At 29.4% G+C, this 11,515-nt stretch overlaps 1 protein-coding gene and 1 long non-coding RNA gene across 3 annotated transcripts; one reads left to right on the forward strand and one right to left on the reverse strand.

Moving 5' to 3' along the window:
• Positions 1–1,498: 1,498 nt before the first annotated feature.
• Positions 1,499–7,151, reverse strand: LOC132949055 (F-box only protein 9). 2 transcript variants are annotated; one of them, XM_061019812.1, is made up of 7 exons: positions 6,433–7,151; positions 6,142–6,301; positions 5,966–6,084; positions 5,738–5,901; positions 3,963–4,154; positions 2,526–2,760; positions 1,499–1,938 (listed from the first exon to the last, which is right to left on the reverse strand). In XM_061019812.1, the coding sequence occupies exons 1-7, from the start codon at positions 6,460–6,462 to the stop codon at positions 1,750–1,752; spliced, it is 1,089 nt and encodes a 362-aa protein (XP_060875795.1). In that variant the 5' UTR covers positions 6,463–7,151; the 3' UTR covers positions 1,499–1,749. The 2 variants fall into 2 exon arrangements, with proteins under 2 accessions (XP_060875795.1, XP_060875794.1); XM_061019811.1 differs by having other exon boundaries at positions 5,966–6,087.
• Positions 7,152–8,290: 1,139 nt separating this feature from the next.
• On the forward strand, positions 8,291–11,190 carry LOC132949056 (uncharacterized). Its single transcript, XR_009665066.1, has 3 exons — positions 8,291–8,688; positions 8,759–8,926; positions 10,217–11,190. It is a non-coding gene; the product is annotated as an uncharacterized LOC132949056 (long non-coding RNA).
• The last annotated feature ends 325 nt before the right edge of the window (positions 11,191–11,515 follow it).

The raw sequence follows: 11,515 nt of genomic DNA on the forward strand, positions 1-11,515 counted from the left end.
GATCAAATAATGAAATAAGAACATTAACTTATAATATTCAAATAGTATATCAGAACTATATAAAAATAAATATAGTACCTGTACTTCTGGTTTTTTGACAATGCTCTCATTATGTAAGTTATTCAGGTCTTCGCGTAGGTCGTAGCCCGTAGGTGTAGCAATGTAGAATGTGTTTTATAATTATTAATTCCATATTTCCGTACACTTAATATTGGATTTCGACTTCAAAGCGGAACTCAAATGTCTTGACTTAAAACTTGGTAACGACAACAATTCTCGAGTAGGTACCTAATAATCTGTTTTCAAATTTCCAATGTAAAAATTCTTTCAATGTAAAAATATAAGACTGGTTGGAAAAGCTTTAATTTTTTCATACATAAACGATTATAATTTTAGGTAAGCCAACAATAACACTTGACAATATTTAGTTGTTAGTTTTTTCTGTATGTGATCCTCTAGAAAAAAAAATCACTACTTGCCAGAAAAGTTATTCATTTTTATATAACTTGCTTACCTAGTCAGTAGATATTTCCATTTTCATACAATTTTGGTTCTTATGCTCTATAGTCTATAGGTAATTCATAAATGTTTAACCCAACCATTGAAAATAAATTCAAGACTTTATCTTCTTTTTTTACTTCAGTCAAAGATGTATTTAGAGTATACTATTAATAATAATAATAATAATAATATAATTTTCTTTATAGGTACACTTAAAAAAAAAACACATCAATACATGTAATATACAGTAAAAATATACACCAAAAGATAACATTACACTAAACACACAGGGTACATGTCTGGTTAGGTATAATAGTAGTTAATAACATGTTGGGAGATATAATATTACCACAGAATAACATATTACTATACCTTAGCAATAGAAGATGATAAGCATCATGAATTCTAATATGCCGTGGAGTATATATAGATTCTATTGATAATAAATAATAATACATAATTGGTATTAAAAAAAAAATACACTCATACAAGTTCTGCTATGTAAATGCAATAACTAATAATTGAACATCAAAAGAAACTCAATATTATTTAATACAAATTCAACAAATTGGCTAAATAAAATTGATACACACTCATCATAATAAAATGTATAACCTTGCTTGGCTTTTTTGTTAAATAATTATTAAAATACACATAGATTTAAATTATTGAGATATTAATACGACTAAAAGTTACAGGTTTACTTAAAATTCTTTTAGCTATAACTAAAACTGTTTACTAAAATGTTTGCTCCTATCGCAAACCGACTTTTTTAACTGTTTGGTTCATGAAACATTTTTGTTTTGACAATGAGCAAACTTCATATTATGTTAGGTAAGTAAACAGCCAGCAAACTGTTTGCTTTCGTAACCTCAACGAAAACACATAGTATATTGAAAGTGGTAACAACTAATAATTAGCTATTATCAACCAGAAAAACGGTTTCTGTATATTAGAAGATGTAATTTAGGATAGGTTGTACTATAATTAAGACATGTTAAGTACTTAAATTTTTATAAAATAAATAATTAATTACACAGTTTTGTGTAATCTCAGGTAACATTGAAGATAACAAAATTAAATTGTTTTGAAGAAATCACAGGCCGCTGATCAGTACAGAATTTAAATTAATTTATAGTCTTAAACAATACATATACAGTAAATAATAATACATAATATATTAAACTATTACAAAACAAAAATCTTTTTAACAGTTTCAAATGTATGGTCGAGCTTATTATTTTATATTTATAGTACACGTTCAGATTCATTTGAGTAGCATTTTACGCGTGAAAATATAAATGGTGGAAAACGATTATTAGTTAAATCGTATTTGGTAACCTTTACTTTGTTAACTCGACTTTGATAAACAATTTCATAGTCTATACATTGCAATTTCCAGTTCTGTTTGGATTTGTATTTTGAAATTTCTAAAACCTAGATTAGGAAAAAAAAAATTATAAATAATATCAGAAGTTAAGTTAAGCTATTATTTTAGGAGCAACAATTTCTAATCTTGTCTTAGCCGCCCAGAATCTATGCCTTAGCTGTAAATGATTATTAGTTTGAGTGAAATTAAATGCGGGTATCACTCTCGTACACGCATGCACATGTCAATAACTCCATAACAATATAAAATTTACAATACAAATTTTACGACAACTTACTTATTGTTTTGACAAAATTAAAGTTAGTTAACATCGTCTAATTTTAATTTTGAAATAATATTTGAATTCAACAGAAATATATCTGTAGATCGTACAAAACACTTTCTATTTTGAATTTTAATTAAGATTTGAAAAAAAATTATACAATTATTTCACAATAATATAAGTTTTAATTTTAACAAAGTGTTCCGTACCATCTATGGACAATATTCTGTCAAGTTCAAATTTTTGTTCAGAATCATATTTGGACAGCGTAAACTAACATTGATTTGGTCAAAACTTAAGGTCTTTTGAGATAAAATTGACAGCAGTAAGTAAGTAAGAATTGTATCTGTTTCAAAAGAATTGGTACCATACCATGTTATAAGTAGTCTTCCTTTCAGTGTTGTCTTCCCAGCCATATTTTTTGTTAAATTCTCGATCACGTTCCTTATCTTCGCTGTCAAGAGTCAAAAATAATTGTGTACCAGACAATCTATAGTGTCCAGGGGACACATTGAAAGGTGCCTTCTCTCGCGTCTGTAACTTTCTTACTATTTTATAAGGAGGATTGTAAGATAGCACCATCAAAACACGGCCATCGGAAAAAAACCTAATACCAAAAACAAAATATCATACATTTTAGTCAAACTATGTGTTGAATAACTTAAAAATAAAAAATAAAAAAATTCAAATTTGGGTGAATCATTATTAATATACAGTGGGCCATCCCTATATTCTTTTATATAGTCTTACTAACAATTATAAATAATTTAATTAAAATGATTATTTTAAAGTCTAGTAGTTAAGTATTGTCAGTTGTCATACATATAAAAATCAAAATCTGTAACAAGTTTTGATCAATTTCAAAAAAATCTTGAATTGAAACATCATATTATTATCAAACCACAATTATTATTATGGTAAATGTAATAAAAACAAATGTTTAAAATAGTATTACTAAAATTCTGAATTCTAGTTAGTTGCTAAATATTTCCTAGAAATGTAATAAATTAAGGCTATCGTGTCGTATGCGCTCTACCCCAGATTGCGGTCTACCTGCGATTACGGGACACTTGTTATTTGCGCTCTACTATGCAATTTATATCTTTATTATCGTGGTAATAAAGATTAGGACTCTATTTTCATGCATCATATAATTTTTTATCGTATATTTAGTTGTTGATCCTCTAGAAAATGGAGCAAGAAACTATGGAAGACGGCTTGATGGGCCATGGGTATATGACATCGGCTTATGTGACAATAATGAAGGAAGGTATTTTGCTGTCCAAAAAAGGGACAAAACGACTTTGCACGAAATTATACAAAGAGAAGTTATTGTTAGGTCTACAATACATTTTGATAGCTGGTCAGGGTATAATGGACTCTCGGACCACGGGTACAATCACTACGTTGTAAATCATAGCGAAAATTTTGTAGATCCAATATCAAAGGCACATACCCAAAGAATTGAAAGTTTATAGCGGCCTCTGAGATTAAAAATTGTGAAAAATATGTGTGGTACAACTCCAGATTTGCTTCATTGCTCCAGATCTTCATTAAAACCACTTTTACATCATCACACTTATTACGAGAATATATCGTCTAAAATCTAAATATTATTGTAGAGTGGCAAAACATGGTAGAGCACATATTGCAGTCGCAATGTTGCCGGTAGAGCGCATACGACAAGATAGCCTAAATTAATTACTCTGGAAAAATATTAGTGTAATTGTGAGTAATTTAATAATAATTTTAAATGTTTATTGTGGCGTTCAACTTTATGTAAATAAAGAAACTTAAAAAAATTATCACCTTAAGTATCTGTAATAAACAACTTGAAAAGAAGGTCCATTAGTGTTGTCTCTGAAAGATTCTTCACCTCTTCGTACATAAGTTATTTTACATATGTAACAACCAATTGTTAATACATTGGGTCGTTCTATGAACATTTGTCGCCAATTTCCATCATACGGGACTAAGTCGTTGACATTTGAAGGCCAAAATCTAGATAAAAGAAATACTAATACTCAATTATTCAAATAAAAATTAATTTCATGTATATTTATATAAAAATTATGATTATAATTTTTTTCATTCAATTTAATAAATAATAAAAATAAATAGGTATGACTGGTTACACCTCAAATGTCCAAAGTATAAAAAATAATAAAAAAATTTTAACAATATAAACTCTGAAAGTAAATTGTAAAATAGATAGTTGGAATAAAAATAAAATAAAAAATTGAATTGTAATTGATTAAACTAATGAATAGAAGGTAATTAAATTAAATCAAAAACTTCAGAATTCGTTAAATATCTTTACACAATTTCAAATACAATTAGATTGGATAAGTTTTATTTTTGGGAATTTAATATTATTAAACTTCTGAACTCACTAATTTAGTGTCTCACAAATTTAAATTCAATACAGTATATATCAAGAAAATAAAGTATAATTATACATATGAATGTTTTATCAGTGTTTTAGGTTCTTATTTATTATTGTCCCTTTAGTCATTACGAGCACTATATACAATTTATCACCCTGCTTCCAGGCAACCTCACATCAGTAATAGACCAACAGACTTTACCTAATCTTTACCTAAAATGTCGATATTCATGATTGATGTTTCTCCAAATTTCTAGAATATCATACTTTTAGGTTAGTCTAGTATGTGATCTATTTATGGAAAAATGGTAAATACTGCTTATAATATTTTAAATTCTATTTTAATCATGTTAGTATGTAGTCAACTTGTTATATTGTAGGTATGTATAATTTAAAGATGGTATCTAACCTACCTTGCAAACGTTATTAGCTTATTATAAAATATTGTTAAAAATTAATTTTAAGAGGATGTGATACACATTGTCTTCATCATACAAGTACGTAACATAACAAATTATAAGCTCAGCAGAACACGTATAGCTTTGTAATTTAAAAATTAGAATGAATTGGTAAAATTATTATCTAGGCAACCTCATGGGCTTATAATTATATTTTAAAGCTAGTTATGAGGATTTTAAAACTGTAAGTTGTTTGTACATCTTAAAATACTCATAACTCGCTTAAAAATTAAAATATGATAAAAATCCCAAGAGGTTGCCTAGATATTATTCTTACATTTAAATTTTATAAGACGTCAATTAACTTATATTTTAAACTTACACGGAACTACACATGTTCTGCTGAGCATACAATTTGCTATGTTACGCACTTGTAAGATGGAGACAATAAATATCGGTGTAATGTAATTTTATGATTTGTTTCCTGCAATATTAAATATTAGCATTTAATTTTTAATACAAAAATATATTCTTACAACAAATAAAATGTGTAACAACATTTAAGGATATTTATAAAACTGTTCTATTTTTTTAATGTGTAATAATGAGATATTATATAATTAAATTATTACCTACACCACTATTAATTGTAAAGAATATATTATTATTTGAAAGTTTTGTAACAGTATTATATTATAACAAATAGCATAGTTCAACGAATAGTCATCCCAGTGGCGGGTAATAATAAACAAGTACCTAGTTTTTTAAAAATAATTAAAATGCTTGTTAAGTTTACTTACTTGGAGCATGCTCGACGCCACAACTCAGGATCTCTGGCACACAAGTACCAACCACGACAGACAGCTGCACACTGTTCTAACATACGTAGATCGAGATCATAAGATACAACCCACCTAAATATGTATATAACGAGCTCAGGGGGAAGAGCTGAAAAATGAGTGGTCTAGAACACAAATAAAATAATAATAGAACAATCAAAACATTTTAAGAGTTGGATATTGTCATACTAGCTGTGGACGTGCTGGAAAGCAAATTAGAGGTCCCAATATTCTCTGAAATCTCAAGAAAAGGTCTTCTTTGTTATCATATTCGTCTTCGCTTTTGTCATTACTAACATTATTTTCATCTGCTAAAGAGAAAACACGTTAAGTCCATTCCACAAATACAAAGTTACAGTTCTCACCAGTTGTATCCATAGAGCGTGAAACTAATTCTTCATCGGCAATTTTTTTCTCAACATCAGGGTCTAACTTCAGCGCTCGCTTGTAACAACGCGTCGCCTCGTAGTGAAAACCCTCACGTTCATAGTCGACTCCCTTGCGGAACAACACTTTGGCGTCGTCCTGCAAAATCATTAATAAGCAACATTGCGGAACAACGCGAGGTCGTGAGGGTGACGATAACACTACACTGCATTACCTCTCCCCGTAACGAAACAATATTTTTGGGTGTATATAGATAAACGGTTAGGTACCTCGGAAGACGTTGTCGCCATCGTGTCCATGGCGGTGTGGCGTTTAACCTTTGATGTTGTTTGATTTCTTGTTCAACGACTTGATGAAGTTTTGACTGCGGTGGGTCACGTAAAAATCGATGAAAATCATGAGCATCAGCAGTAGCAATAGTATGATCAGCCTGGCAAGTATACGATCGTGGTACAAGACGTAAAGGATAAGCATCGCCTTTGGCACTACTCAGTAGTGCGTAATATCGTAGAGCGAACTCGCCGACCGCGAACGGGGAACGGCGTAGTGAGGAACGATAACAAAAACGACGATGATAATGCGGACGAGATGATAATAATATTACTGTATAGTAGACAGTATCTGTCCGACAGTCGTTACTTGTTGTCACTTGTCGCAGTGCGTTTACTCGGTGGACGAGGGAATGCGATTGCAAAAAAAAATAAAATACGAAAACTGTCCTTAGCCTTTAGCTTTGTGTGCAATTATTTTAATATTAATAATAATTATGGCCTTTATTTTATGGGTATTATATACTATTTTACATTTTGTTAGTTTGATCATAGAACATTATAGAAACGAAACGGTTTGATGTTGTTGCAATAGCGCGGCAGCTCTCCAATTTCTTATTTTTGTTATGGGATTTTCGATTTCGCCATTTCGGTATTTACAATTTTGATGAGGTCGTCCGGACTCGTCCGTCACTCGTCAGTCGACAGTCCGCACTCCGCAGCATACTCAGCTGATTTTGATCCGCGGAAGCACAGCTGATGACCGAACGGCAATCAATAAATACACGGAGTGATAAGCACTTGTCCGAAAATGATAAGAATGTTAGCCTACGGCGGTTAAGGAAAAATCTGGAAAAATGTTTGTAGAATCTATGACGTCATAATCCACGAAACTATGATAACGAGAATATCAATGTTTTGCCTTTCAACGGTTGAATAAGATTTAGATTTAGAATTAATTTTAGTGCTTTTACTATAAGTTCTAAGTTTGTTTCATTATGTTTTCCTGTAAAGTTTGCGAGACAAAGTTTCTTTCCATTTCAGAAATAAACACAAGGACATAAAAAAAACTAAAGTTATTAAATGTAACTTGTAACAATATGTAATGATAGTAATGAAAATTTAAACTTGAAAAAGACTGATTCAGTATTTCAAAAGCCATTTGATGATAAATATACTGCGTCAATCATTATGTTCGTTGTGTTCAATATCTTTTCATCAATGTGTGGATTAATTGCTCATTTACAGTTTACACACTATGTAAATATTGGGTCGAAATTGCTACATTTTGATAATATAGATGGTAAACTTATTTATTACTCAATGTACTCAATGTTAGTGCTGTATGTATGTGCTCTGGTCATGGATTAATCTGTATATTAATCCATAACTCTGGCTCAGTGAATATCTGTTAAATATCATTCCTGCCTTCCTGGTAATTTTGTTATTTATTCCTGGAAGCCTACCAGGAAAGCATAGAACAATAGTAGGTTGATGAAAGTAGTGCCCTGTAAAGATAGGTATACCAAGCCGCCATTTTTCGCCATTTCTCTTTATTGGCTTATCACTTCGAATGACTATAGGGTATTTAATTTATATTATTATATTATAATTTATAATATGTGAATATGTGATGTTACCTATTAGAAGTAATTTAGGACTAAATTATTTCACTTTATTTACTTTTAATGCAAAATATAAATCATATAGGAGACTGTACAGCAATCAACTGTCATAATAGTGACAAGAAAGGTTTTTGGATGTTTAATTATCCTACTAATGAAGAGAGGAGAAAGAGATGGTTATTGAATACTCGGAGAAATAAATTTGTTCCTACAAAAAAGTTCACAACTGTGAGATAAGAAACTACTTTTTAAGTATTTTAGTTTTCATTTTAATATTATATTTTATGTTTACTGTGTATTATCATTTAATGGGTTCAATTAATTATTACAGCTTCATTTTAAACAAAGTCAATTTGAAAAAAAATTGTGCTGATGGTTGGAAGAAATTTAAACTAAATGCTGTTTGTTCTGACATTGTTCAATGTCCCCAATCCTCTACCACAATTTGACACAGTGCCTCTGGTACAGTGCCTTAACAAAAGTGGTTTATTATGCTTATTAAAATGGGACCCGAAGATTGTCACAGAGTTCACACCATGACGATGATGCACTGGCTACAAAATGTTCATTCACCGACCATAATCAGTAATCACTAATCTCCTGAAATATTTGACATATTTTGTAATTCAAGGTAATATAAGTCTTAAGTAGTTAATAATATACCTATTAAATAAATAAATTTCTATTGTGATTTATTACAGGATATACATTTTGTTTAATATGCCATGAATTCCCCAAAAGGTAAATTATATACAAAATATTTTAACATCATTCAAACGATGAAGCAAAGTGGATTGTTATCAAAATTTCCCAAAAAAAGTCTTCAAAATTTACATGTCCAATATGGATAAAAACTATGGATTTACTTGGTAATACATAATATATTGTATATAATATTAGTAATTTACTAATAAATATTAGATTTTAGGAATTTCTCAAAGAAAAAAGTGAAATAGGATGGTGATAGATTAGTAATTAAAATACTCAATAAAATATAACTGATAAAAAAAAGTACAAAATTGACATTTAGGAATGAGATTGGGCTTAACGGCTCCTATGTCCTATAGAATAGAAGTACCCAGTTTAAAATACAATTTAAATTATTTTAATATTCATAATTTATCTACCTAGTGAACCTGATTCTGAAAATATAACTTCATATTTATATGACAAAGATTTGATTTTTCCTGAAATTGAAGATATCTGAAACAAAACCATCAACTATCGGCTGAATTGTATTAATATTGATAATGATGTTCAAATATTCAAGACATAGAGCCATTGCCAATGTGTTATAATTTGTGAGATTTTAAATAGTATCTAATAAACTCAGAATAAAACATAATAAAGAGAAGACCTAGTATCTACAGTTTTAACACTTTTTATAGGTGTAACTGTACCACAACATTATTTTCAACGACAATTTTTTTTTATCCCAATAGATTGTCTATGGTTTTTTAATATTCATTGTATGCCCTTAGCAATAAACACATCAATTGAAATAACATTGAATACCATGATGTATTTTGTTACACTACCCGAGTACTATAAATCATAAACATTTTTGAAAACTAATATAAAAAAAAAAAATCTAATTTAGAATTATATTTCCAGCTTTAAGTTTTTGTAGATCTTCTCACTTTTAAAGAGTTAAATCAATAGATTTAACAAGAAATTGCAAGAAATTTCTTAACAACATAACACTACGAACCATGACAAATAGATAGGTATCATTACAGTTTTTTGATATGCATCCTCCGCTCTTTACTATATCATAGTTCTCAACTTCTTATTGGCTGTCAATCATATACATACATTCTACATATGTATACATATAACATAGGAAAAAACCAACCAATCAGAATTGGAGAACTACGACATAGGCCGGAGATGAAGGAGTTGCACATAGGTACTGAAAAAACTATTACAACTGTAATGATAGGTACCTATTTTTTTTGTAATGCTACGAACAAACAAGTTTGAAGACCGCTGTTATCAGCATATACATATATTAGGGGAGTATCGGAAATCCTAAGGTCTAAATGGTGGCATGGGGGTGAAGCTCTCCACTTGTTCATGATTCAATACTTTATCCCCTTTCTTACACAATTCCTAAATACACCTCTGAACAAAACTCACTGTATTTTAACATTTTTCAGCGCATCATATCTGAATACTATGATTGTAATCCGTAATAAAATATTGGTGTCTTGGCTTAGCGTGATGGCTGTTACCAATGGCGCAATGCAACTGTGTGTAAGTAACGCCCGCATCTACTAGCTCCCGGATGGGTGACCAACCGGTTTCGTAGTAGTTAAAACCTTGCCACACATACACGTGTTGCTTACGTACCGCAACAACACCTTACCATACCACAGTCCATAACCCCTACAATAGCTTATGGCCATAGTCGGGTTTAAGTTCAATTAAAAAAAAAAAAAATAAATAACCAAAAAGTCCTCATTATGATTGGAATACATTAATTTAAAAAAAAATTAATCGATGAATTAAAAAATGATCTGAAAAGGATTATTTATATCATATAGCAATATTATATTATTATATTGTGTAGATTTTAAATTTTTTCGATGGCTCAATCACAATAATATTATAGCACTCCCTAAACTTAATTATATAATATAGAGATTAGAGGCGACTGGCGACCGTTTTGTGGAGGTTGTTCATCCCTAAAACTCATAAGATTAGCGAACTACTCTGTTAGCCATATCATTATAATAATTCTTAAATTATTAATACTTTCTATCTTAGGTAATTTATTTTGCAATAATTACAAAATAAATATAATATTATTTTACAACGAAGAATAAATTATTGTAAATATGATGTGCCAATATCCGATGCCGTGCAATATGGATATAATTAAAATATTTTATTATATTCGGGTATCAACTTGTAATTAATTTAATTACCAAAAATCTATATACAATTATTCAAACATAAAAAATAATAATACGTAAAAAACATTGTACTGTGCATAAGGTGTGCACTGAATACTGAAATATTTATCGTGTTAACAGGCTGTCGATAAAACAATTTTTAATTCGTTGGGTAAAATAAATTTATCTGCAAATACTAAAAATAATATTTTTAATATTCAGTTATTATCTTTATTATTATTATCTACTACTACTTATTACGTTGGTTGTTATAAAAAAAAACAATAATTATATAACTGTAAACAAAAAAAAAATAGTGGAAGGAACATAAATACATAATATTTTACCGATCAAATTATAAATAAAATTGCATATTATGAATTTTATTTACAATTAAAAATATTTCGTCTAAATTGTTGGCATCACCGAGAATGTGCAGTGTCCACCCTTGACTTCACTGCAACGGATCTGTAGACACTAGGCACGAAACATTAATAAAAATGAAAACATAATTGAAAAATACTAGAAAATTATTTCGAGGAAAAATATATTATGTAGTAT

Source organism: Metopolophium dirhodum, chromosome 7, assembly GCF_019925205.1.
Source record: "Metopolophium dirhodum isolate CAU chromosome 7, ASM1992520v1, whole genome shotgun sequence".
Lineage (NCBI taxonomy): Eukaryota > Metazoa > Arthropoda > Insecta > Hemiptera > Aphididae > Metopolophium > Metopolophium dirhodum.

Excerpts from the sequence above, each read along its gene's own strand:
- LOC132949055 (XM_061019811.1), bottom strand. The coding sequence starts at position 6,462 with ATGGACACGATGGCGACAACGTCTTCCGAG. Across the intron at positions 6,302-6,432 it reads TGGCGACAACGTCTTCCGAG|GACGACGCCAAAGTGTTGTT; the intron begins GTACCTAACCGT and ends ATGATTTTGCAG. Across the intron at positions 5,902-5,965 it reads TTCCAGCACGTCCACAGCTA|ACCACTCATTTTTCAGCTCT; the intron begins GTATGACAATAT and ends TTTGTGTTCTAG.